Source organism: Toxotes jaculatrix, chromosome 12 (assembly GCF_017976425.1).
Source record: "Toxotes jaculatrix isolate fToxJac2 chromosome 12, fToxJac2.pri, whole genome shotgun sequence".
In the NCBI taxonomy this organism is placed as follows: domain Eukaryota; kingdom Metazoa; phylum Chordata; class Actinopteri; family Toxotidae; genus Toxotes; species Toxotes jaculatrix.
This window is the reverse complement of record NC_054405.1, coordinates 20,083,130-20,110,741: the sequence shown is the minus strand read 5'-3', so window position 1 is coordinate 20,110,741 and position 27,612 is coordinate 20,083,130. Positions and strand designations below refer to the sequence as shown.

At 42.3% G+C, this 27,612-nt stretch overlaps 2 protein-coding genes across 4 annotated transcripts; one reads left to right on the top strand and one right to left on the bottom strand.

Annotated features, from left to right (window-relative positions):
* Positions 1–1,074: 1,074 nt before the first annotated feature.
* Positions 1,075–23,819, top strand: taok1b (TAO kinase 1b). 2 transcript variants are annotated; one of them, XM_041051011.1, is made up of 21 exons: positions 1,075–1,635; positions 10,395–10,653; positions 11,277–11,348; positions 11,785–11,886; positions 11,998–12,043; positions 12,184–12,280; positions 12,384–12,497; positions 12,974–13,065; positions 13,350–13,443; positions 14,297–14,378; positions 15,532–15,699; positions 15,968–16,174; positions 16,528–16,662; positions 16,820–17,056; positions 17,180–17,308; positions 17,418–17,501; positions 17,683–17,802; positions 17,910–18,149; positions 18,273–18,485; positions 18,687–18,869; positions 19,339–23,819. In XM_041051011.1, the coding sequence occupies exons 2-21, from the start codon at positions 10,522–10,524 to the stop codon at positions 19,840–19,842; spliced, it is 3,051 nt and encodes a 1,016-aa protein (XP_040906945.1). In that variant the 5' UTR covers positions 1,075–1,635; positions 10,395–10,521; the 3' UTR covers positions 19,843–23,819. The 2 variants fall into 2 exon arrangements, with proteins under 2 accessions (XP_040906945.1, XP_040906946.1); XM_041051012.1 differs by lacking the exon at positions 1,075–1,635 and adding an exon at positions 2,088–2,208.
* Positions 19,724–26,427, bottom strand: LOC121190357 (protein ABHD15). 2 transcript variants are annotated; one of them, XM_041051015.1, is made up of 4 exons: positions 25,554–26,427; positions 25,139–25,368; positions 24,323–25,023; positions 19,724–19,838 (listed from the first exon to the last, which is right to left on the bottom strand). In XM_041051015.1, the coding sequence occupies exons 1-4, from the start codon at positions 26,172–26,174 to the stop codon at positions 19,831–19,833; spliced, it is 1,560 nt and encodes a 519-aa protein (XP_040906949.1). In that variant the 5' UTR covers positions 26,175–26,427; the 3' UTR covers positions 19,724–19,830. The 2 variants fall into 2 exon arrangements, with proteins under 2 accessions (XP_040906949.1, XP_040906947.1); XM_041051013.1 differs by lacking the exon at positions 19,724–19,838 and having other exon boundaries at positions 24,159–25,023.
* Positions 26,428–27,612: the final 1,185 nt, after the last annotated feature.

Sequence of the window (27,612 nt, the reverse complement as noted above, 5' to 3'; positions counted from 1 at the left end):
GGCTACATCCTACATTTTTCTCAATGCAGATTACAGCTACGTGTGTAATCCTCCTCTGAGATATTATGTCATGCTTATGCTGATGTGATTTTAAGTTGTTTTGCAGGCGATGACTGGAACATCTGAATGAAATCTATTTTTGTGAATATAGATTAAACAGAAGCTTTTGTTTCACAAATGGTTGCTTATGGTTCTCTCATGTAAACATAACATGTTTTTTTTTTTTTTTAAAAGGGGCCATGTCGGAAATGGAAACATCCATAGTGCTCCAGTGAACTTGTGGTACCTGGCAAACTGTTTGGAGGCTGAGCACAGAAGCATTGAGCCCCTACTGAATTCACTGTATGTATGACTGATCATCTGGCATCTGCTCTATACTTTACTGTTTAACCACATTTCATATTATGTGTGTAGTACTAAGTCATTTCATTCTACAAGGTGCTGTACACACCACATGGTTTCACCTCACGGAGTGTAAACTGACAGTTCATTCATAGTACATGTCTAGACTGCATTGTTTAGTTTAGACTATTATTGCTTACTAGAGTAAATTATGCTGTCCTGGTGTGAAACCCACTCTTCTCAACACAGAAGGGGAAAGGTCTGATGAAGTTCACAGCGTGGTCCCTGGACAGTCAAATGCTTGTTGAACCTTGACCATCTTTCCTGACATCTTGAGGTCTGCTATTGGTCTAGGATATATACAACAGTTTTTTTTTTTAATATTGTCAGTGAGTTAACGACGGGCTATTTATAGTAGAGGCAGATTAAGACTGAAACTGTTAATCAGGTTAAGCTCAGTGACTGAAAGTTTATAAGTCCAAATACACACACACGGGGGGAAGAGACAGAGGAACCTCCAAGGCTTGGTTATCCCCCCCTGTAAAATGAGCCAGGACTCATGTTGTGTTGACAGTCATTATGTGTATGGCTTTCTCCAGCAAGACCACACACCCATGCTTGCAGTTGCTGGATTGCACAGCAGGCCCAAACTCAGAGATTAGAGAGAGAGGGGGGTGGGCACAGTTACCCTGTAGGGTGCAGCTGGACAGCATCAACAAGACTCTCCTCTCCCAAAACTGTCACACGTGTACTCTCGTCTCCGCTAAAGCTGACTGCACCTATCCGGCTCTGTGCTGGTCGATTCATTTGCTCCTTGATTCCTTCACGGTGGAAGGGAGGCGATTCTCCTCGCCGCCATTTTTAGGGAACTGCCTATCGAAAAGAGAAACTTTGCTAGCCAATGCCTAACGTTAGCTAGCTAGCTAGCTAGGTGGCCAGTAGCCTGCCAGCTTGCCAGTCCGACAGTTATCGCTTGACAGCACCTTGCCTCACGCTAAATTATTCTCGCCACCGGCCAGTAGACTTGACTAAAACGGTTATTGCTAAAGTGAAGATTAAGATAGACTTGAAGTCAGCGTGATCGTCTATATAGGGTTGGGCAGTTGTGCAGTTAGATTAGCGAATTAGCACTGCTAACTTATTAGCTAGCGAATTCACACTTGGATTTCTGTGGACTGCATTGGATCGTCTGTGATTTGGCGTCCGTCGCTTTACTCTGCCGTGTTCAGGGTGACTGGATTAAGCAGCCGCTTATACCCCACTTCTCAACCTGTGTGGATTCATTTTGACGAGGTGAGTTGGTCGCTAACTTTAGCTTTGTGCTAACTAACGATGGGACATGTTAGATTTGTTCTCTGCTACATGCAGCAATTTAGCTTGATTTCAACATAGGTTAGCTCCCGAGCTACCTAGCTAGATTGGTTGCTATTCGCCAGCTAACCAAAAGTTGCTGTCACAACTTGTATGGTCTGTCGCATCGATAGATTTTAGTCTGCCTTGCTGTGCAACTGAAGTCATTCCTTGTCAGCACAAGGGTGTTTTTTCTGTGTGTCAGTGTAACACAGAAGTAAATGATATCAGTGTACGGGGAGCGGGGCTAGCGAGCTAAATTTGCGAGTGATTAGGTTTGTTGTAAATAGTGGGAACAGATTGCTTTACCTATGAAGCGTTAGCTTGCTACGTTAGCTTGCTAATCCGCTTTATGCAACTATCGTTGCAAGCAGTGCCACTCCCTCGTTTTTGTTTTTGTCTACTGTGGCTGTGCGTGAAGTGAAACTCGGTATTGGAGATCTCTGTTTTGGAAGTTTGCTTATCTGCAAGGGACATCACGAGTCACATACTGTCTGAATAGCTTGCCGTGTGACGGTAGGTGACATTGGTCAAGCCTCTTTCTGTGTCTGTGGCACGTACACGTCCTGGCATTGTGTTTACAGGCAGCATTAGCCAGGAGAATCTGACAAATCATTGCTGTCGAGTGAGCCTGCCGTGTGTAAGCGACAACCAGAGCTCGCATCCGTCGGCCGCGGATGGCTGTTTTTGTGCACTGACGTGAGTCGCATTCCTCAGTTTTCTGTGTTGATATTGCGTAACACTGGCTATCACTCAGCAAGCTACTCTCCTGCTGGGCTTATCTGTGACTCCGCCGCTCAACTTATGTATGACAGTGGATCATCGACACGAGAATTTAACATAGCTGGCTAAATCACGCATAACGTCTGTGTTGTGACATCAGGTTTACCATTCATCTAACCAAGGTGTTGGGCTCTTTTGATGTGATCTGTCAGATCTCATGTCCAGGGCTTGATGGGCAATGTGGACAAACACCTACACATGATTTAGGTGCCATATATGCTGGCTCTCCTTGTCAATAAGCACTGCAGTATGAGCAATCCACCTATCATTGTTGGTGTCTTTAGACTGTGTTGAACAGACTGCCCATGTTATAAATGCAGCCTATGGGCTACAGCTGAAAGGCAGGTACAACTTGTTCTCTTGCACTCTCATCACAGATTTCTGCTAGGCTACTTGTCCCTGCTTTCCTATATTCTCTGTGACCTGTGCTGATCTGCACACCTGTCATTTGTTCATTTATGTCTCTGCATGCTTGTCAGAACAACATTGCATTCACAGGCAGGAACAGCTCCCCTTGTTTACTTTCAAGGACTTGCTGCTAGCTGATGGTGAGAGGTACGCAGCTGTTGTTAAGTGTGAACATCTCGATGTAGGAGAAGCCTTTGCAAAGTTGTGCTTTCTTGTGTGTCAGTGTTATATGAGGGGGTGCTGAATATGGGCACACTGCATAATGGATTTAAGTGTCTCCCAGGAAAAATGGATTAGACGCTGGAGCAAAGCCTGCCCTGTTTGCTGAAGTCTAGATCCACGTCAGTCAGTGACAGCCAGCCACTGCAGAACAAGTCCTGGGTCCCCAATGATGTACAGCACTTTTATTATATTAAATCTCTTTGTTTTTAGCTGACAAAAATTATGGTTAATCAAATGACAGTGATCCTTAGGTTTTAGGTGTGTTGACTAACCTGACTAAATAACCATCTTCAGTGACATGGCAGTTCAAAAAAGAGAGGTATTTAAAGTTATTGTCTTATTTATTAAAAAGAACTCCTAAGCTCCTGCTCAGGGTGTTTGAGGCTGGCTGCTGAACATTTGGAAACCAACAGCATATTTGATGAGTCAGACTGAGAGCAAGAAGAAAATATTTTTTCTAGGTGATGGACAGAGGACACACTGTACAAACAAAAATATATCAATTGTGAGGGTCTGCCGTTTTTTGTAATTAAAGGGTGCAAATTAACTTTTCAATCAGTTGATATTCATCAGGTTCAGCCTCAAATTTTATACATGTTTGCTGATTAACTCAAGGTTTAAACAGTCTAAATGATTCTGTCTAGTCAAGTCTGTCTGTCTGTCCAAGTACATCCAGATTCTGTCTTACATCCAGTAGTGCTTCCCTCAGATTTGGCAAACCACAATCACTGAGATGTCTTAGGGTGTTTGGATCCCTGTAGGTCTTGTTAAAGGTGGCACAGAGAATCGCTGTCTTTTCACTCAAGTGCCACTTGTTCAGAGGAAACTTGGTAAGTTGTTGATGCTCGTGACATTTGTCCCAACAGGAAGAGTGTAAATGGAGCTCAGAGAGAAATGGGATGGGTCAAATCCTCTTAGTGTTTGGTCACTCCATTCCTCTCCTCTGTCACCATCATCTCTGTAGCACCACAAATCGAGATGTGTTGTTGACATTGGGGTAGCTACAGAGCTTTCACTTCCTCCACTCAGCGAAAGCCACAATCTGTAATCAGACTGGGAAGCAGGAGCATGGACACCCCATCCTCCATCTTGGGGGATAGAAACGTAGTGTGTAAGCCATTTGAACAACAGCTCACATGTAGGTCATGAAATCAACATTGTTTTCGAACAAACAGCTGCGATGTTGTTTTTATTGAGAATGATTGATGATCTTAATGTGGGGATACACCTAACCCTTCTTTCCTCTTCTGATAACAAATCCAATATCTAAACTCACTGTACTGATCAGAGAGGAGATGATGTTCTTTTTGGCTTGTGAACATTTTAATTGCATTGTTGTTTATAAACTTGCACTGTTAGAATTTTACATCTTAGAGACTAGAAGGATTTTATGTGGACCAGTTACATCTGACTAATACATAATCATTTAATAAGATGTGTCAGCCCATTGCATTCCTACTTTAATTATTCAGCAATACATCACTGAGCATCTTGCCGACATTTTGAAACTATATGAATGAAAGTATATATTTATGAGGCATATTTTCTATAAAGTAAATCAAAATGACAGCCGAGTTCTCACAGTTCTATAAAAAAAAAACAGTTTAAAGGTCCTGCACATCCACACAAGTGATTTCAGATATTCTGGATGTTTAGGTTTTGCTTCAGGTTTGCTTTTAAAGTTGAAGCTTGTGTGCAACAAAACCGGAAGAGTCAGAGAGATGTTAATCAAGTACAGTATTCACAGAGGAGGTATAATTAGCCGAAATGTCTAGGTAGTTTAAAAAAAAAATACAGATGTAGTTGTACCATGGATGTTTAGGGATTCTGAGTAATTTAATCTGTCAATCTGTTTATTGTGGTGGCCGGCAGAGCTCAGCATTTTTTGGAGGAATGATAACCCTTCTAATTTTAGGATTCTCTTTAACCCAGTATTGCAGTTTTACTAGTAGTCATATCAGTGTAATTACAGCTAGCTGAAATAAGATATTTAGTTAAAAAAAACATGTAGCATTGGAATCTAATAAATGATGGTAACTGTATTTGTATTATTGTAAATAGCAAAAATGTAAATTATAATGGGTGGATAGATGTCTTTAAGCTGGGTTTTCATTGGCTTTTCATGAAATTCTTTTGTATTTCTTTCCCATCTTTTCTCTGCATTTCGATAAACCAGCAGACAGCAGGATTGCTCTAGGGTTGCTCCTCTGTAGCTGACCCTGTGCTGTGCAGCTAAGAGAGTTTCACTATGGAGATCAATAAAGTATTTGATTATTTATTATCCCTCTCCATTTCTCTCGCTCTTCCTCTCCGTGACACCCTTTGCTACTCAGCCTTGTGTATTGGTTGCCTCTTTATTTGGCTTCTTGGTGAGTTTTACTGTGCAGAGGAAATCAATTGACATAATACATCAAGACCGAGTCCATTTTCTCAAGCAGTAAAGCAAAACAACTTCCGTTGCATTTCTTGAACACACTGTTCTTTGTGATAATGCGTGTGCACGCACGTCTTGCAGTCGAGTCCATCTCTTCCAGATTTAGTCTTGTGACTTAGTGTTTGGTGCTCTGTTGCCTGTGTGTTTGTGTGAGAGAGAGAGAGAGAGAGAGAGAGAGAGAGAGAGAGAGAGAGAGAGAGAGAGAGAGAGAAAAAGCACCCAAGATAAATACTTGATTGTATTTGTGTTTTGATTTATACATATTAGATGACTGAGTCAATTAGAAATATGCAAACAGTTCACCTTAAGTAAAGTCTAGTCTAGTTTAATTCTTCTTAGTGTAAAAGAATGAAGAGCTGGTAGTAGTCCACTCTTTCATACTAATAAAGTCACTTTTTTTCAAATGTTTTTTATATTTTTTTTCACCCTGGGGGGGTTCACAGTCAGTACAACATCTGAGTGCAACTAAAGTTGATTAGATCCTCTTCAGACAAAGGTGTAAATAATAAACTTATTATTGCTGCATTGTATTGAAATAAATGCTGGAACTGAGCCATCATTAATGTCGTTAGCTCCACCTGTGCTTTTCCTGCTTTGACAGGTCAGGATGTCTGCTGTGAAAAAGACCTATGAAGAACAGTTTATTTGGGAACAATAAAGAAACAACAGTCAATCAAGATCCAGGTTAGCAGCATTTATTCAGAAATATAACAAATATGTGAAGCAAAAGATGAACAAACATCAGTGATGTTCATTAAGCAAATACATTAGTCAAATTCAGACTATGACGAAACATATCTTGCTCTCAGCTTCGATTGTCCGGAAAGAAGGACAGCGTTGTCTTTTTTGTACGAAGTTGATGTTGAATTGTTGGCGAACCAACCAATCACCAACCACCTGGTGATTATATAGTGTATTAATAATGTTCTGTTGTTGTTGTTGTTGCTGATGTTGATGCTTTGTCAGTATATCAGGCTAATTTGGGTGGCAAGACAGTCAGTATTGTCTATGCTAGGAAATTAATCATTTAGGGTATGGCAGCAATTTTTACTTTGTCAACACTGCTTCTCAGCCTTTCTGCCTTTCACACAAAAATACCAAAACCTCAACCCACTGTACATTTACAATCAAGTCTCTCTCTCTCACACACTCAGACGCAGATGGGTCTGTCTGTTCATATACTAAATGTCACATTTTTCTGTGTTCACCATTAATCTTATAGCTTTAATCCATAATTTCTTTAAAAACTAATGTATCACTCTTGCCTCTTGCCTGCATGGTCTATTGTGGTAAAACATAGAATAGAGAATTGTCCTGCTAGAACACATATATTGTTTCCCAACACTCAGTCAGATCAGATGTCTTTATAGAACAAGTCAGTGCTTTGCCTGTCACCAACTCAATAGAGCAGCAACATTCCTACACCCGAATATTCATGCACCATTGCAGTAACCTGCCCTGCTTCCTGAAAGCACCTGTAAAGCTTAAAATTAGATTTTTTAGTGCTTCTTTTTGTCTTTAAAAGTGAAAGTTTGGAGGTGTTTGAACATGTGTAGCAGCCAAGACATGTTGCAAGTATTATTACAAAATTAGACAAAATATGAATGATTCACTGTTCACTAGTATCCAGCATAAAAAGACTGGACTCAAGTTTTTTTTTTCTCAGCAGCAGTTTTTTAGCTTATTTCCTCTTAGATATTTGTCCTTGAGGGCTGTATATCTTAGAATAAGAGTTTCACTCTTGTGTTGTTGTTTTTTTTTTCAGTCAGCTGGATAGCCTTTTCAGCAGGACAAACCTTGTGACATTCAGCCATCATTGTGGTTTTGGTACAGCAGACTGCCAGGCTGTACTGATAACTATAGCTGGCTAGGTTAGCGGTGCAGCCAACCCAAAGATAAGCTGAAAGGAGGACAGTAGCGGTTCACCCACAGACTGTGTCTGTAATGATATCCATGTGGTGTTTGGGTATGGAAGGGGTTGTTGCCAATTTCAGATTGGCTGAAGAAAAGACATGGAGATGAGGTTAAAAACGGGTGGAGTAATTCTTTGGGGCTGCGTGTTGCTGGCAGTCTTTTGATTGTACTTTGGACTGGACAAGAGTGTTTGTGCATTTCCTGTTTTCTCTTCAGGTGTACTCCCTGTTAGGTACTAAGACAGGAGTTTTTTTCAAAGATTTTGTATAGACTGGCCACATTGTGAGGTGCATTTGACTGAGGCCCCTCAACCCTCAGCGGCTAGAGTGGAGATGCTGAGTAACCAACAGATCAGAGCGGTTATATTAGACAGCTTCCAGGCTTGAATGTTCATATCATATGTATATGATAAACAACACACTAAGCATACAAATTAGGTGTGTTTAACATCAAGCCACTCATTCACATAACACAGTTTGGATTTTGTTGCGCAGCTGTGTGTGAGGCAATTGATGAAATTTTAAGATAAAAATGTATAGTAAGAGAGCAAGGGATACTGTGGGTCTGTAAGCAAGGCAAATTGGATGATTTGTGAAAATAAGTAAATACAACCCCTGCCATAAGCAGACATTAAAGAATGAGCATTTCAGTTCAAATGTTGAAGCACTGTTACTTGTTGTTTCATGAACTTAAAAAATAGAAAAAAAATTAAGCAGTTGTTGTGTCATGTGCAAAAGTCTGGCCACCCTGCTAAATCAGTACTTAGTAACCCCAATCCCCCCCACATTTGGCAGACTTTACAGCTTGCAAATGCTTTCTGTAGCCAGCTTAGAATCTCCCTATTGTTGATTTAGGAATTTTCACCCAGTCTTCCTGCAGATCTCTTCAGTTCTGAGATGCCTTTAGGCTGTCTTGCGAACACGGCATATTTAAGATCTATCCAAAGATTTTCAGTGATGTTCAGGTCAGGGGACTGCACGGGCCATTCCAAAAGCTTCAGCTTGCAATTCTTGAATATGGTGGATTTTGAGGTCTGCTTTGGATCGTCACTATGGAAGCCCCTCTTTTCAGTTTCAGTTTCTTGGCTGACTGCAGGACCTTTACATACAGAATTTGCTGATATTTAGTTTAGGAGTCCATTCTTCCCCAGATCTGTGCAGTGTTTCCTGCGTCACTCTCTGCCACACAAGCATAACATTTCCACCCCCCAGTGCTTAACAGCTGGCAAAGGCGTGCTTATTAAATACAGGACTTAGTAGGTGCCCAAACTTTTGCACGTTGCAATTACTGTGTAATTATTTTATTAAGTTCATGAAATTAAAGTTCAGTGTGTTAACATTTGAAGAAATGCTTGTTATATAATGTATGTATGCTGCAGAGGTTGTATTTACTTCATTTTACTTCTAAAATCAACACAGTATAGACACTGGAGAGTAAAAGGCACAACCTCCAGATAATTTCAGTAAAAACCGTAAGTTAAAATATATAATATATATAATGATATAGAACAATATATTGACAACAAACAGCACATATATATAGAGCGTTAACAAATACTGCTAATTTACATGAAACATAATATAACTCCCATTTGTATAACAGTCTCTTTGCTTTCAACATTTTTACATTATATTTAAGAAATACCTGTAGAAGTCAGAAATACTTATTTTTTAGCCATGTGATCTTGTACCAGTGATAAAATTCATACACGTATGTAGACAAATAGTAGAATTTGCATAGTGTGTGCATTATACACATGTACTCAGCATTATGAGAACACGTACACGGTCTTAATCTTACATTTTACATGAAATGACCAGAGAACAATTGATTCATCCAGTTTAGAGTACAAAGTAAAATTTGACCCCAACTGATTCCTCTAATTGATCATCTGATGCAGCTCACCCCTCATTACTGTAGGCCACCTCATAGCAGCAGACATGAAATCAATGTCTGAGCGGGGATATTTGCATTGTCCAGCTCACAGATCTGCAATAATTGCCGAAGCAACCTGAGCTGGTGCGTTAGTGATGACTCTGCAATTAGCAGATTATATTAGGGTAGGCACTTGACGGCGTGACCAGTGGCTAAAATCACTATGTTTAAAATACTTCAGGAGCCCCTGACCTTTCTGAAGAAACTTTGTATGTGCTCACTTTAGCCAGTGCTGTGTTGAATGCCATCAAATGAGGCTTCAGTTGTCTGGAGCTCTGCTGTAATATATTTCAGTGATGCCTTCAGCCTCCATGTCTTTTACCAATTGTTAAACATATGAGTAGGTTTAGGATACTTGGAAGTCATTAGGTCATATGTTTGCTGGACATGCTTGTATAATGAATAAGGAACACAGGATATTGTGATAAGACTGGGTAAACTTGCATGTGTTATTTTTCCTCATTCCCAAATAGAAATCTCACAATACAAAGTTAATTCAGAAGTGGTTTCATGAAAACATCATGTCTCCAAATGCCTTTTTTTTTAAATGTTTGTAAATGTTTGGATGTGACCAAATGTTGTGCATTAACACATGAAATCACTGAAGTAAGAAATTACAGACTGGCTTCAGTCCGGTCAGTGTACAGAGTTGTTCTGGAGCCCTGCGGTTTTGCCATTCATTCATTCCTGCAGTGTCTTTTTCCAGGCCATGTATCATAGCATTTTATTTTTGCCTCCTTCTGGAGTGCAGCTTTGTGTTGTGGCTGAAGTGGATGAAGAGCAGACTTTGATTAAATGTGACTTGATGAAAGTTGTTCTGAGATTTCTTCCTCTCCTTTCAAAATCTGACCATGACTTTTCTCACTGGTATCTTCAAACTCACATCAGCTAAGCAAATAGACTCTGCTTCATAGTTGACAGGATCAGAGGGTTTTATATTGTGCTTGCTAACGCCTCTGTCTTTCTCTCTTTTTTCTGCTTCCCCTCACCCCTTCTGTCCATCTAGGTGCCCATGTGCTGATTTCTTAGGCCCATCCGTTACTGCAGATGAATCTTCAGCTGCTTTGGCGTAGCTCAGCACCCAGATAGTCCCATCCCCTTTGCGTGGGTGATAAGGGACTACATCAACCAGGATGCCCTCCTCTGTAAGGGCAGGGAGCCTGAAGGATCCGGAGGTGGCTGAGCTTTTCTTCAAAGAAGACCCAGAGAAGCTTTTCTCAGACCTCCGAGAGATTGGCCATGGCAGCTTTGGCGCCGTCTACTTTGTATGGCAACTACATCCTCACACTGACTCATACAAAAATAAAAATTTATTTAAGCTTATCTATGGACAGGAATTCTAGATGGTAATAAGAGACATGATCAGTTAAACACAGGAAAAGCGGCAATTCTGTGTCAAATTTCAGCTCCATAGTGGAGCTGAAATGATTGATTTTGTGATCCAAAATTAGTCTGGATTTGATTAGCTGCTATATTGCTTTCTGTGAATAATTCAGTAACTCAAGGCTACTTGACTTGCTACTTAAAGTAAGCGTCAACCAGCTTATATTTTGATTACATCAGTGATCTTAAAGTGTGCCAGAGTTTGTCTTGCAGTTATAGAAAGCAAAGCTATTTGATTGTCCATAAAAAACATAGGCAGTTATGCAAAGTTATTTTTACCAACTCATGACCTTGGTGTTTAATGGCAGGTACAGCAGAGTGATGTGACTCACCCTTAGTTTTTGTTCAGACTTTTGTTCTTGAACACTGCAGGCCGTGTGGTTAAAAAAAGTACAAGGGGTCTTGAAAAACCCACATCCTTGATAAGAGAACATGTACTGAGAATTAGATGTCCTGTCTGTTATGGTTGAAATGTGTCCTGACAGTGTACTTTGTGTGTTGCCAGGCACGGGATGTACGCACAAATGAGGTGGTGGCAATTAAAAAGATGTCCTACAGTGGCAAACAGTCTAATGAGGTGAGACAAGTATGATTATAGTCATGTAACTATAATAAAATATAATATTTCAGATCTTGACCATAAATATTTTCACAGTTCTACATTGCTACGTGTTTTCATTAAGTGATTTCAGGTAGTCCAAGGCCAGATCAAGAGCTGCTGGACTGCAGTGTTAGCGTTGGGTATCATTGCGATTCTGATTTCAAATCACTTAACCTTACAGCCTCAACGAGGTCACTCCTGTGCACTCACTTTCACTGTTGTCGTCCTAGATACAGCTCATGATCTCAGATTAGCTATAATCAGATTACACATAATCTGTGAAGAGAACCACTTTACCCCTATTTGCACTGAAAGACAATCTTCCGCACACACACATATAGTAACCTCTAGTGCATAAAGCCAAGCAGTGCATTACCTGCTTTATTTTTAAGTCCCTTCTTTTTCCCAACAGAAATGGCAGGACATTATAAAGGAGGTGAAGTTTCTTCAGAGGATCCGGCACCCCAACAGCATAGAATACAAAGGTTGTTACCTCCGTGAGCACACAGCATGGGTAAGGCTCTTGTTTAGATGCACAGAGTTGGAAGATTATCTCATTCTGCAGTGTGTATGGGTCAATATGTGTCTGTACATTGTTATTCTTGACTTTATGTCTTGTTTCTAGCTGGTGATGGAGTACTGTCTTGGCTCAGCCTCTGATCTGCTAGAAGGTGAGCAGGTGTTCCATGTGTTTTTTTGTGTTAAAACACATTTCACCCTTCCACAAGAGATGAGATACTGGACTGGCTGTTTGTGGACATTGATGTGTCTTCCATCAGCTGATGTTGATTCCTTGTTTTTCCTCATTCAGTTCATAAAAAACCTCTACAAGAAGTAGAGATTGCTGCCATTACACATGGTGCTCTGCAGGGGCTGGCCTACCTTCATTCCCACAATATGATCCACAGGTGAGTGATTTTTACGTGACCTATATTGTTTTTCCAAAACAACCTCCCCCACATACCCCCCTGCTCTGACACACATCTCTTCACATTTTTCTCTCTCGCTCAGGGATGTGAAGGCAGGTAACATCCTGCTGACTGAGCCTGGGCAGGTCAAACTGGCAGACTTTGGCTCTGCTTCCATCGCCTCACCTGCCAACTCTTTTGTGGGAACGCCATATTGGTAAGTGAAAACTGAAAGAATCGAGTGTGTATGTGTTAAATGTTGCACTGACCAAAATGTTGATTTTATGAACAGTCTCTAATTGAGTGTCTGCTTAAGGAAGCAATGATTCATGAAATGGATTTGCCTGTAAAAAGAATTTGCCCCTATTTACATATTCACACACAAATAAAGAGCCGCCTGCTGAAATATTCAAATGCTTTGCGGCTGTTATTGCTCAGGGCAGTGTGTGCTCTGGATTGAGACATCATCTTCAGAAGGGGGTTGCTGCTTTTTTTGATGTTATTTATTCTGCCGAGAAACTACTTTCATGAGTGATGTGAAACACCATTGTTTAATTCCAAAGGATAAAAGTGACAGTGCAGAGGTTTGTAGTAAAACAAACATACTTTTTTCACGTTTAAGAAGTTTTGCAGGACTGAGTGTCAGAAAGTTATATCTTACATCACTTCATCTTTCTCCTCCACTTCACCCAGGATGGCACCTGAGGTGATTCTAGCTATGGACGAGGGCCAGTATGATGGGAAGGTGGATGTCTGGTCCTTGGGGATCACCTGTATAGAACTAGGTAGGTGACAGTGTGTGTGTGTGTATTATATCTATTGAGATGTAAGTGTTGTGGAAGGAAAACTATAGCCCTGATTGACAGGTATTTGAATACAAGGACTAGTGCGAGATGGCTGTGTGAACTTAAGCAGTGTTTTGCAAGATTAAAGCAATGTTTGATTTAAGGTTTGGATAAATCAGTAATGTTAATAAAATTTGTTTTTTAGGCTATTATAAGTTTATTGTGCATAAACCTGTAATTTAATAAGAAGGAATATATACTGACTGTTTTTGTTTCTGTTCCAGCGGAGAGGAAGCCCCCCTTGTTTAACATGAATGCAATGAGTGCCTTATACCACATAGCGCAGAACGAGAGCCCCACACTGCAGTCTAGTGAATGGTAAGGTGCCACACACACACACACACTTTAAATAGGTATTTAGGTATTTAAAAGGACCATACCGGTGTTTTTGTATGTGCGTGTGTGCAGGCGGCTGGTACATGCCGCCTCGTCTAGCTGATTTTTGGGACACGAAAAAACTTGTCCAACACTCAGATGAGCGCTGAAATTGGGATGTCTTGGCTTGTATTTGTTCAACCACAGAATCAATGCTTCGCTTCAGATCCTACTACAGCGGTTCCAAAATGGCCCATTCATGGCAGCAAAAACATTCTGTCATGGGCCGCATAGTTTGGCAGGTGTTACAACTCCACCACCAGCTGCCGTCTGTTGGTTCCAGAGTCCGCCGATCTGGCAGTGTCCCCTCTTTTTGCCCTTTTGCTCTTCTCGCCTCAGCAGCATTTCCTCCTCAGTACACTCTGAAAATGGTACACTACAATTGTAATTCCAATAAAGTCTAATCACCCTCTTGTCGGTGCTCTTCATTTTCATTTGAAAGTGCTACTATTTTTCAGACTGTTTGTTTAGTATGTGGACTAAGTTGTACTAAGTTGTAAAAACACAGAATTTACTGAACCGATTGTGCAAAACCTCTGGAATGGTCCTTTAATTTGTCACCTGTGTAATTAAATTCATAACTATCTGCACAACGTCACAGCAATGAGGGATGTAGAGAATGGTAGACTGATTTCTATGCGTGATTTTTTTTTTTTAATAGGCAATGTTGTAATCACGTAATGTTTTTTGGGTTTTTTTTTTTTTAACCTAAATACTGGTGTTTAGTTTTGTTAAAGTCTGTCTGTGTAGGTGCCTTGTTTTGTTCTGACCCTCTATCTTGTCGTCTTTGTTTCAGGACGGATTACTTTAGAAACTTTGTTGATTCTTGCCTTCAGAAAATCCCCCAGGACAGGCCGCACTCTGACGACATGCTGGGTGTAAGTGCATGCATATACTGTACACTACGACACAGAAACAGAGAGCAGGGTCAGCTTGTTAAGATGGGAGATTGACAAGCCCTCTGGTGATAAATCTCTCTCTGATGTTTGCACTCTGCTCTGTCCTCCATAAGCTTCTATTTTGATTCACTAATCCCCTGCTTCCGGATTCACACACAACCACAACATGTACAGACACACACACACACACAGAGCTCAGTTTTGTGGAAAGAACACAGATGTAATTACTGTAGAGATGTGACTTCTCCATCCACTGTTAAGTAATTGAGCAGCTGTCACTTAGCCCACTAATGGACTTGCTGTTGCTAATGGAAGTTGTCCTTGGGGTATGGAAGCACTGCATACTGTGTCTTTCTTAAATGTTAAGTTCCAAAATGGTACTTGCTTAACAAAATTAAGTGTGTTCCACTGTTCTTTTTACCTGCCTCTCACTGTGATCTCCTTAAATTGGACCTCTTGCCCAACTTTACCTTCTATCAAAGTGCAAAACTCTAATATTAGAAATTCTTCTTCTTTTCCTGTAAAACAAAGTTCATTAAAATAGGTACAGGGATTTCCATTTGTGCTGCTGTATCTCAAGAGTCTCTATATCTCTTAAGATAAAGCTGTAATCGGAGAGTAAGACCTAGGTTGGCAAAAATAGGAATTTCCCTTATTCATGGTTTACTCTTTACAAACAATTATGGATCGAGGTGGTAGAAAACTCATAGCCAGAACGTGTGATGGGTTGGCTCTGGCTCGCTAACATGAGGCATATTTCAGTGAGAAACAGCAGGAGCAGCCACAAACATGAAGTAACAGTGCAGGCTGTCTTACCTTACTGGCTTTTAAGTGTAACACTATCTATCACCTTATTAAATCCAGGGCTCTGACCTGAGTGCTGAAGCTAATACCTGACTCAGCACACTGAGCTAATGGGGAGGGTTCCTTCTTGGGATTTTGTGCATGTTATGTATACAGTTTGTACTGCTAATGGCACAAATCGTGAGATGAATGCATGACATGACTCAGAAACCTGTCTATTACAGATGCATGTTAGTGTTCTTATTGTCATTCCCCTTTGCCCTGTCTTCTACTCCTGTGACTTCCCTGTTCAATGATGTCTCTTCCTTCCTGTCACCCTCCCCTCCAGCATGCGTTTCTGCAGCGTGAACGTCCAGACTCTGTCCTGATGGATCTTATTCAGAGGACCAAGGATGCAGTGCGAGAGCTGGATAACCTGCAGTACCGCAAGATGAAGAAGATCCTCCTTCAGGAGGCCCACAACGGACCCACAGCAGAAGCCCAGGATGGAGATGAGGTGTGTGGATGTTTTTTGTTAAAATCAAATTAAAGCCACAGTGCTGGAACACAACTCAATTTGTGAGTTTTTTTTTTTTTTGAGGACAGAAAATACATTTGCCACTTTCATGATTTTCCATCATGCAGTGAAAATAACAAGTATGCATTGGTTTGTATGCATGTCTGTCTGTGTCCTCTGTGTCTCTTGGTCTTTCTCGTGTTCCCTCTCTGGCTCTTTCTCTCTCCCTCGCTGTCTCTCTCTGTGGTCTTTCCACTCTTGTCTCCAGGAGCTGGAGCCCGGTGGAGGTCGGACAGGAACTGTGAACAGTGTCGGCAGCAATCAGTCCATCCCCAGCATGTCCATCAGCGCCAGCTCCCAGAGCAGCTCCGTCAACAGTCTGAACGAAGCGGCCCAGGACAGCCGCAGCGAGCTGGACCTGATGGAGGGAGACCACACAGTCATGTCCAACAGCTCCGTCATACATCTCAAACCGGTGGGTAAAATGACTCAGTCGTATCAGTCTGTACATGAGAGGAGTTTGTATATTAATGAGGTGCACAGTAAGTTAGCTAGAGCTTTACAATGATGTTTCTTGAACTGTCCGACTAAATTTCGGTTGGATGTTGCTTGAAGTGAGTGGGACGTATTAAACAGAATGCTTTATTGCTGTAGTGTTTCTGGAGCACTTCAGTGTTCAGGGTTGTTTCTGTTTCTCTTCTGTTCTGTTTTACTTTCATTCTAGCACCGTCCCAAACTTTCCCTTGCTCGCAGAGCTTCTTGTCTGTATGTGTATTGTTAATTACTGTTACAAAATAATATTTTAATAGTGCTGCGTTATGTCTCCAGGAAGAAGAGGAGAGTTTCTGTGGGGAGCAGGCAGCCAGCAGTCAACCCTCTGAGCCCCAGGCAACACCAGCTCAAGCCCCGAGGAAGCACTACCGCAACAGGGAGCATTTTGCCACCATACGCACAGCGTCGCTTGTGAGAACACATTTACTCCTCCATGCATCTCACTTACTTATCTTTCTTACTATTTTTTTTGTTAGTGGTTCTGTAACAGATAATTTTGTGTTTTGTGTTTGATGAAAAGACTGAAATAAGTAGAAGTGTTCTACATTTAACACATCACATCTTGCAGGTGACTCGCGAGATGCAGGAACACGAGCAGGACTCCGAGCTGCGGGAGCAAATGTCAGGATACAAACGCATGAGACGGCAGCATCAGAAGCACCTGATGGCCCTGGAGAACAAGCTCAAAGGGGAGATGGATGAGCACCGCCTGAGGCTGGACAAGGAGCTGGAGAGTCAGAGAAGCAACTTCACCCAGGAGATGGAGAAGCTGCTCAAAAAACACCAGGGAGCCCTGGAGAAAGATGTATGTGAACAAGAACAATTTTCAGAAAAAACCCAAACAAAATATTAAAAGAAAAATACACTGTTGACAAAGCACATGCCTACAACTGAAGCAAGCGTCCGTTTGTCTCTGTGTTTGGTTTAGCTGAAGACATTTGCCAACGATGAGAAAAAGTTCCAGCAGCACATCCAGGTGCAGCAGAAGAAGGAGCTCAGCAGCTTCCTGGAGTCACAGAAGCGGGAGTATAAGCTACGCAAGGAGCAGCTCAAAGAGGTAACACACTGAAGCCACACGCACCTCTCCTCTATAACCTCTCAGTGCTTAGTCCATGATTCAAGGGTTTCAGCTGAATAAAAACTAACAACTAACACCTGTGTGGCAGGAACTGAGTGAGAACCAGTCGACTCCCAAGAAAGAGAAACAGGAGTGGCTGTCCAAGCAGAAAGAGAACATCCAACACTTCCAGGTGAGAATTTCAGACATTATGTACACTTCTGAGAGCAAGTGATGATTTTCCTCTTACCAGATATTGGATTTTCACAGTAAATCGAATCTGTAACATGTAAAACAAATCTCCCTTCCAAGCACTAACCAGGTTTTACCCTGCTTTTCTGATCTGTCTCCCAAAACCTTACTTACTTTCCCAGGCGGAGGAGGAGGCCAATTTGCTGAGGAGACAGAGGCAGTACCTGGAGCTGGAGTGTCGGCGGTTCAAACGCAGGATCCTCATTGCCAGACACAATGTGGAGCAGGATCTGGCCAGAGAGGTATGTAAACACACTGAGAGAACCAGACACCACCTCCCGCTCGTAGTTTTTTTGTTTGATTTTATTTATTTGATTGCTCTCACCTGACATTTTCTCCTCTTTTTCAGGAGCTGAACAAACGGCAGACACAGAAGGACCTGGAGCATGCCATGCTGCTCAGGCATCACGAGTCGATGCAGGAGCTGGAGTTCAGGCACCTGGCGACGATCCAGAAGGCGCGGGCTGAGCTGATCCGGACCCAGCACCAGACAGAACTCACCAACCAGCTGGAATACAATAAGAGGAGGGAGAGGGAGCTGAGACGCAAGCATGTCATGGAGGTCCGACAGCAGCCCAAGAGCCTCAAGGTACATAAAGTGATTTCTCAGTTTTTCTTTAGATGCTGTCCTGTGACTGACAAATGTATGACAAATCACACACATACACAAAATACTTAACATTCAACATTTTCATTTCTTTTCCTTCCTCAGTCTAAGGAGCTTCAGATTAAGAAGCAGTTCCAGGAGACTTGCAAAACCCAGACCAGGCAGTACAAGGCCCTCAGGAACCATCTGCTGGAAACCACGCCCAAGTCTGACCACAAGGCCGTGCTGAAGAGGCTGAAGGAGGAGCAGACCAGGAAGCTGGCCATCCTGGCCGAGCAGTACGACCACTCCATCAATGAAATGCTCTCCACGCAGGCTGTGAGTACCTGAAGAGAAGGTCTAAAAGATTCATGGAACATAAATATGAAAATGTCCTCAATGTCCTACTTGATCAATCTCTTTTCCTTAAATAATATACTACATCACTGACACTGGGCCTAAGACAAACATCATGGTTCTGACAAAGAAAGACTTTGTGTCTCTCTTTCTTTATGTCTTTTTCACTTTGCCTGCCCTCAGCTGCGGTTAGATGAAGCTCAAGAGGGGGAGTGTCAGGTTCTAAGGATGCAGCTGCAGCAGGAGCTGGAGCTGCTCAACGCGTACCAGAGCAAGATCAAGATGCAAACAGATGCTCAGCATGACAAGGAGAGGAGGGAGCTGGAGCAGAGGGTCTCTCTGCGGAGGGCTCTGCTGGAGCAGAAAGTAAGAGAGGGACCTGGACATTGTCTCCTGTCGTCTTGTGTGCCACTAAATTTTGGGGTGACAGTAGATACTGAAGTTGTGTTTTGAGTTTTACTGACGTTTCATACTGCGTCTCATGTACTGTGTCTTTAACTTACAGGCCTTCCTTAGTTTTTTAAAATTAATTTCCCCCATGCGTGAGTTGTACATTTTTTACATGTGTTTGAAAAGCGTTTGTCCATCGTATTTCAATGAGTGAGTTGTACAAGTTTTGCTGTTGTTTTTTGTTGCTCTGTTTAAAAATTCTGTTTTTGTAATTATTATGTCATTATTCTGAACTAAAGCGTTGTTCCCCCTGTTTTTCAGTAGAAAGAATCTACTTTATTGGTTCCTTTTTGTTCTTTCAACCAACAACTTAAGAACCGACAGTGCTTTTTTATCACTTATTATTTATTTTGAACTCATGTGTTCCCTGTGTTTATCTCCCCAGATTGAGGAGGAAATGCTGGCCCTGCAGAACGAACGCCTGGAGCGAATCCGCTCACTGCTGGAGCGCCAGGCCCGAGAAATTGAGGCTTTTGACTCGGAGTCCATGCGGCTGGGCTTCAGCAACATGGTGCTCACTAACCTGGCTCCCGATTCCCAGGGAGGCTGGGGGGGAGGAGGTGCAGGAAGCCAGGGGGCTCAGGGAGGAGGCCACTGGCCTGGAGGAGGTGGAGGAGGAGGGGGTCACCATAGCCATCACCACCAGGGGGGCTCCAGCTCACAGCAGCCCTGGGGTCACCCTATGCTGGCTGGGGGCCCGCCACCCTGGAGCCTCCACCACCCCGGAGGAGGGAGTCAGAGGGGAAGCGGGGGCGGCGTAGGAGGGGTGAGGAACAGCCCGCAGGCTATGAGGAGGACGTCATCAGGGGGGAGGAGTGAACAGGGCATGAGCAGGAGCGCCAGCATCACCTCTCAGATCTCCAACGGATCCCACCTGTCATACACCTAGAACACAGACGCACACACACACACACACACACACACACACAAGCAACACAGTAATTGTCTTAAAGTAAAATTTTTGTGCACCGAGGTAACACTGTACACAGACACACACCATGCATGCACCACACATTCTCACATACACTTGTTGTTATTTCCCACAGTACGTCTGACACACACTGCACAGTACTGAGACTGGGTTTACCTCAGCCCAGTTCCTCTCCCATCACCACTGTTCTCTCACATCAGTGTACTGCTAGCAGCAGTCTGTGGAAACCCAACAGTCTGGAGACTAATCCAAGACGGCTGAGGGCCATATATACAGTACGCCACAGTGCAATAGTGTCATTTTTACTGTAGCCTAGAGTGCTGTTTTATGTGTTTATGTTTGCGTTGTTAGTCTCCGTTGCCATAGACCCAAATTAGTGTGTTCATATTATCTACCATGGAGTTTATTGTCAGGAGTTGTTTATTTGCAGTATGCTGTTCTATATGCTGTTTTGTGGTAGCACAATAAGGTGCATTATGGGAAAATTTGCATTCAGTATGTGCAATTTTAAAAGATAACCTTTGAATATTTGTCCTCGTGCAAATTCCTTCAAACCACTCACGGCTCTAGATTTAAAGCACAGACATCTAACCGATTGAAAGTTTAATGAGATTATTGTTTATGTGCAGTTGCAGGCAAATGAGAAGGCGGGAGGTAATGTAGGGGTGTGACTTAAGATTAATGGTTGAACAGTAGACCGTCTCAGAACATGTCGGACAGGTCTAGAACAAAAATAAACAGAGGAAGAGAATAAAGGTTGTTGTAAGTGAGTACCAGTGGGTATTTCTGACTTTATAGAAGTAATGAAGGGTCAGCTATCGGATGGCTAAAAGTATGCAATCATTCATTCCAACCAAAATGACTTTAATGAGAAGCGTATCTTCCACCACAGAGGAAATCTAATCAGTGAAGTCACCTGGTGCCGCGATTATTGGAGCGAAAAATCGCATACTCTCAGTCATCAATGCCACAGACACAGGTTTGAAGTCCCTGAAGTTGGGAGTTATTGTGTACTATGGAAAGGGCTGCAACGATGCCAAAGGTAAGGGTGCAGAGTCGGATTTGTCGTTATAACTATTCATGCCAACAAATTATGTTTTTAATGAGATTGTGCCAGACATGTTAGTGGAAGTTTCGCTTCATACCACGCGGCCAAGTAGATGCATCTTTTGCTGGACTGGAGGAGAGAAGCAGACATTTCTTGCGCATGCTCAGCCTTATTGGTTCAGCTCTTGGGTTTCCACAGGCCTCTGCCCTTCACTCACACCTTGCCCAGTGGACGGCCAGTCTGAGGGATACTGAAGCCTTATTAGTCCACAGCCCTCATGACAGGGATGGGTTTTCAGCAGCAACTAACCTCTACTTGAATAATTTAAAAACTGTGTGTTCACTCTTCACTTGTTGGCAGTAATTTCCTGGTCTAATCTGGCACTGTCTTAGCGATGCACTATGCAGTGAAATACTTTCTCCGACAAATTGAACCATGCCTGTTGGCCTACCTCAAGAAACACTCAAGCAGAGCTTCACCACTGGGTGTCGTGACTTGACAATGACTTGCACTTTGGCACAGGCCTTTACCCACACTAAATGTTAATCAGATATATTTACACACACACAGACATACATGCATACAATAATTATTGTATATTTTTTATTCCCCTGTCAACCAGTATGTCCCTTTGCACACTTAGCTGATGAATGCATGTACAGGGTTAAATTTTGTGAAAGTGCGATTGGGACATAAAAATGTTAAAAAAAAAAAAAGTACCTGAATTTTTTTTTTTTTTTTTAATAGTGCACTTAGTTGTTAGCTGAGTTGGCTGTAAATGAGCAAACACTCAGCAGCAGGCAAATTTTAGGTCAAAGGTTACTTGTTTCGGGGCAACTCTTTTGGGTAACACTGTCCATCACGGTTGTCTAAAAATGTCCCAGTGTGTTGTTTTTGACTTTTAAAGGGGTAAAATTAAAATGAATGAACACGGAGTGCGTGGAGGAGCCTCACTCGCCCTCTGCTGGTTGGTGACTGCTGAATGTCTCAGTGGGTGGATGGGTGGTGATGCTGTGATCTCCGCTGCCATGCCCCTGCAACCTCCCCCGGTCTGACACCCCACTCTGTCTCACCCCTGGTGACCCTTATGTCATGTTCTGACCACCGATCTCCCTGCTTCCCTCCACCTCTGTTTCCTCCCCTCCTGAGCCTGGTGTGGTCTTCACCCCCTCCCTGATCTATTTGAGAAGAGCTCTTCAAGTGAAAGAAAAGAAGAAAAAAAAATATATATATATATGTATTATTATATAAATCTATAAAAAAGAAGGATTATAGAGAAATGGAGATGAAGGTGGAAGTCTTCTTGTGAAATGCAGAGATTATGCATTATATGATTATCAGAGGTGGAATGTACAGGAAACCTGTTAATATTGTATATTTTGAATTTGAAAATATGGAAATCTAATTGACAAATCAAAGACAAATTAACTTGTTGTGATGCGGACACAGTGACGTGGTTTTAGACCAGCGGTATTCCCATGTTTTACAGCCGCTGGGTTTTCACTGTCTTACTTGCAGCTGCGAGTTCTGAAACTTGTTACAGATATTCTGTTGTGAATGATAACAACACAACTCTAGGTCAGATTGCCTTGAGTAAATGGCAACATTTTGTTAAGTGAATGAATGAGGATGACTTTGCACATAATTTGAAATCTTGATATGTGTAGCCTTTGCTTTAGCATAGGCTATATTTTACTGAAATAATGATACCCAATATAGAAGACTCTGTCTGTCTATTTAGGTTTTTAATGGGTTTTAGAATACTTCCTGGCCTAAAGTCAAGATAATAAAAACATAGAAAAAGAAATAATTGTCCTTTAAATATCTGCAAAATCCAAAAATCTGCTGGATTCTAAAACATTTGGCTGCGTAAACAGTATTTAGTGCGCTCCACAACTTGAAATTGTTTCCAAATTCTTGCACAAGACAGTGAAAATATATCTGTTGTTTGAGATCTACAGACGGTTACTCTTAGGTGTTGTGGGGTCCATATTATTTGGACTTTTATGTCTTATTAAACGTGCGCCCTCTTTTGTTCTGGTTGTACACAAAGCATTTTCACACTGCACTTAAGCATTTGCCTTTTTTTTTTTTTTTTTTTTTTAATCTTACCACCCTGAATCAGAGCTTATAATCCTGTAATTTTCATGGCTCAGTTCTGAAAACAGAAAAAAAACAAAAACGAATGTGGTGGTTCCACTTCTCTCTTCAGCCAGTATGCCATTGTACCCAACATATTTTATCAACCTTTTTTTCCCAGTTCTGTAGTGTTTTATTTCCTTTAATACCAGAAAGGGTCGTTTTATTTTCCAGGTGATGTCTGCAGAGGGCCAAACGAGCGGCAGATTTTTAGACCTTCTCTTGTGTTTACTAGAACTCCCAGGTGTTTTTTTTTTTGTTTGTTTTTTTTGTGGCAGTTGGGGCAGAGTCTAGCTTTAGACCTTGGTCACTCTGAACTGGATCAGTTGCACTGATTGCACAAGTGATTGACCAGATTAAAGAGTCTACTGTGATCCCCCTCAGTGTGCTGAGGGACGGCTGCCATTGGCCGAGCGTAGGCGGGAGGCAGGGTTATGTCTCTGTACAGTCTGTTTATCAGTATTCCTTTTATCTCTCCTGTCATTTGGTGGATCTTGCTGTTTTATTCTCCCTGGTCCAGAGACCTGTATTAAACTGTATTAAATTGTATAGATTGTGCAAAAAGCTGAATGTCGCATAGCAGAAGAGAAAAGCTATTCCTTACAGATGACAAAGTGATTTAAAATGTATAAAAGAAATTCAGAAACAAAGTTTAGGGGATAAATGTAATATTTTGTTTGTAATTACTATTTTTTGTTGGAAGAGGGCTACTGGATAAAGAATCATCTGTAATAAAGTAATTTTAATATTTCTTTGTCCAGTGGTGTTTTGTGTGTGAGGAGCATGACAAAGTAAAATTATTTAAAGCTTCACAAAAAACCTGTAACTTTAATTCTTAATTAATTTTTAACTTATTTCATTCTTTATACCGTTTGTCATAAAGGCCTGATGTAGTGGAAAGTAGTTTTTAATTGGTGAAAGACTATGGTTTTCTTTAAAGCCCAAAAATCATGACGTGTTTGACTTCAGAGTGCTTGTTTAATTTGCAGGACCTCTCTTCTTTAAGCAGCTGGGAAGCCGTGTTACTTTTGTTTGTCTTCACCAAAGGTTGTGTGTCGTCTTGATCAACTTGACTAATTTGACTCAGTGAAGAGAAACAAATATTTTAATAACTGTGTTTCCAACAGTTCTCTTTTCCAGATATTTTTGAGGACTGAAACCAAAAACCCACATTTTGCATTCTCTTCAGATCTCCTCCTCCACCACCTCTTTCCCCTCAGCGTGTATAGGACCTCTTCCAGGTGAAGTTACCTTCTTCTGCATCCACACAGCTCTGATCAGGTGCCTGTGGTCTTGGTCTCCTCATCAAGGTGGGTCTCCTCCTGCGAGTAGTAGCCATGTTGCTGGTCCTGCTCCTCTGCCCAGCCTGACTATGTTCTCTTAGCGGATCACCCCAGCCTGCCCCATCCCTCTCCTCCCCCTTTAGGAAATCGGCCACCACTCTGAAGTACTCCAGGACCACCATATGACTCCAGCTACCTTCCTCCTCATCTTCAGTCCTTCCTCCCTCCATCTCTTTGTTGCCTTCCAGAGTGAATCCACAGTGCCCACCTTTGTCTGTTAACAACAGAAGGAAATAAGGATTGCTCTGGAAAAGCGCCATGGGCAAAGTGGAGGCAGGCGGGAGGAGAGGGTCGTCACGGCTGCAGATACAGAGCACGGGGACAGCCACCTCATCTGCATCTCTCAGTGGTTCATTCCTCTCCCAGTAGCTGTCCCAGTCCTTGGCCGGGTTAGCTCTCTCGCCCAGTTCCCAGGCCACCGAAGGTGCCAGGCCCTGTGAGTAATGAGGTCCTGAGCTAAGTCCAGAGCTCAGAGAGTTTATTGGAGGTCTAGAAGTTCTCTGCTGAAGCTGGGCTGAAGAGCAGAAAAGAGCTTCCTCAAACTCTCTGAGGGAGGAAGAGCTTAGGACCCGATCCACATCCAGGACTCCTCTGAAGGAATTTGCGTATCTTACGTTGAAGCCATATGGGAAAAAAACAAAAATAAGTTTTTGTCCATATTACATTCATATGAGCGTTGTAACTACTACTAAAGCATTTTCATTTCTGCTTTAATGTCTCTCACCTTCTGAGCTGCTGTTTCCGGTGAAACAGCGCCCCCCAGCGATAAACAGGAGGCATGGCTGTTTCAAACCACAGTTGGCCCAGAAGCACAGGTGAGATGGCTGCAGCCGCTGTCAAGTATGTGCTTGATCCACACTCCCCCAAGTAGGAAAGGAGGATCCCTGAGCCTGAACCCTCACTCACTGCGACCAGCACAGAGGACGGGTGGCGGCTGTGGACATAAGCCACCGCCTGAATGTGGAAGACATCAAAGTGTCAGGTAAAAAAAAAAAAAAAAACATTGAATCAGTGGTTTAGACTGAAATGTTAGCATCCAACCAACAGTCCAGCCCACAAAAAGCTGTTCAACTGCCGATTTTATAAAGCAGAAGACCAGTTCCTGGGCCTGTCTCAGCACACCTGTTTTCTTTCTATACCTGCTCAAGGTCAGCTGGGTCCCCAAACTCAGTCAGTCGTGCTGTGGTCAGCGGGCATCCTGCTGTGCCTCGAGGATGAAACACCGCCACATAAAACCCCTGACACATGGCCTGATGGCACAGCGCCTTTAAGTGGGGGGTCATCCCTCCCCAGGACTGAGGTATGAGAAGGAGGACAGGAGGTGTGGAGGAGAAGCAGCCCAGAGCCTTTCCCCCTGACTGATGCTCCTTCCTCCCCTCCCACCTCTTCCTCCCAGCTGCCTCACCCAGTCCTGTCCCCACAGCCCAGTCCACAGCTACAATTCCCCCATCTCTCAGCAACAGATTATCCCTTGTGAACTGTATCGTGTCTCCAAGTTGTCCACACAGCAAGCTGGACAGAGTCTGGAGGTTGGGGTCTCCCCTGGGCCAGGCGGCCAGTCTCGGCCTGGCCAGAGAGCCACAGTGCCGGAGCAGATATTTGGCCAGCGCAGTGGGCTTGCAGATCAACCTGGGTCCTGCAGCCGTGGCAGCAAGTCTTGTCCAACAATGTGCTGTGGTCCAGCAGCGAGTCAGACACAACAGGAAAAATAACAGGAATGGGAGCAAACAGAATAAATAGTCCCATATAAATAATTCCATTGGTAAATAAAAGAGATCCTAGTTTAATATAAAATCCAATGTTTTCTCTGGGATGTTTTGCTGGGACTTCCTCAGTAACCTTTGACCCTCATATTTTACAAACTCCTGCCTCATGCACCAGCATGAAGGTGTAGCCTGATAAGTTGACTGATGCTCTGAATAGTAGTCTCGTTTCTCCGGTCTGTTGAAAGAGAGTGATGAGAAGTCTTCAGTGATCAGCAGTGAAACACAAAAAAGTGAACTGGAGGACAGAGTGGCTTGTGTAAAGTGTTGCCTCTCAGCTTCTCCTGCCCCTCCTGCCCCTCCTGCCCCCTGCTCTCTCTCCTCCCTCCATAAATCATTTACTCCAAGCACAAGCTCCGATAGAAACTGAGCAAACACAGGCCACACAAATCTGCCCCGCTAACATTAATGTGATTATAGTCTGTGACCTTGTCTGTCGCTATTTCTTTTTAATTCTTACTCCAGTTTACCTTTAAATAATTTTTAGAATAATAATTTATGTCAATTTATGTTTGTGTCGGTCCACAAAAAAAGTTCAATTGCCTTCTCAAAACTGTATCTAATCCTTCACCTCCACTTGAAAGTCCAGAGTCTATGAACATGCAAATAATTTTCATTTCAGAGGTTTAACTACTGGACACTAGGTGTCTCCTGCTTCTCTGTAAAGTTCATTCTCAGTGCATGTGAACTTAAAGTTTCCAAGTTTCCTGCTGGCACGTGTTTATCCTCAGCAGATGAATGTGTCAAACTCAGCACATGCATCTCAATCTCAAACATCCATGTTAAGTAACAATAAGCATTTTTGAGTGGAGGAGGACTTCACTGATCCTGACATGTCATGTTTGACATACAGTGCCATAATTTATATAACGTCCCTTGACCATGAGCAGTTTAGAACTGAGGCTCTTAGATTCATTCGCTGTTTGGGAGTTTCATCAGACTTCTTTGAAAAACCTGAATTTAAAATGACAAGTATCACTGAAAAATATTCACAAACAGAACACTGTAGAGAAGCTCAAGTTACCTTTAACTAAGATCGTATAAAGATTTCCATTTTCAAAAATATTTTAGCTTGTAAAGATAGATGGGAAACCTTGAATGGGAGCATTGTTCTCTGCTAGTCCTCTTATTGTTCTATAGTGCATACCATCACCTGCTGTCAGATACTTTTAACTACAAAAACAGGTTTTTCACACAACCTGTATTCATGTGAAATGAAAACGAAACAATTCAAACATGCAGACACGACAGAGAGCTCGGGGGTTCGATTCTGTTAATAAATGCCTGCATTTGTGGTCTACAGCATCTATAACTACAATTTTTTTGTTTTAAAAACTAGCAAGAGCATTCAAAACTAACCCAAACCAAAACAAATTATTTTATTTTTTTTTTATCTGAATGTAAACATTTATGTGCAATCAGTCAAGTTTATCTT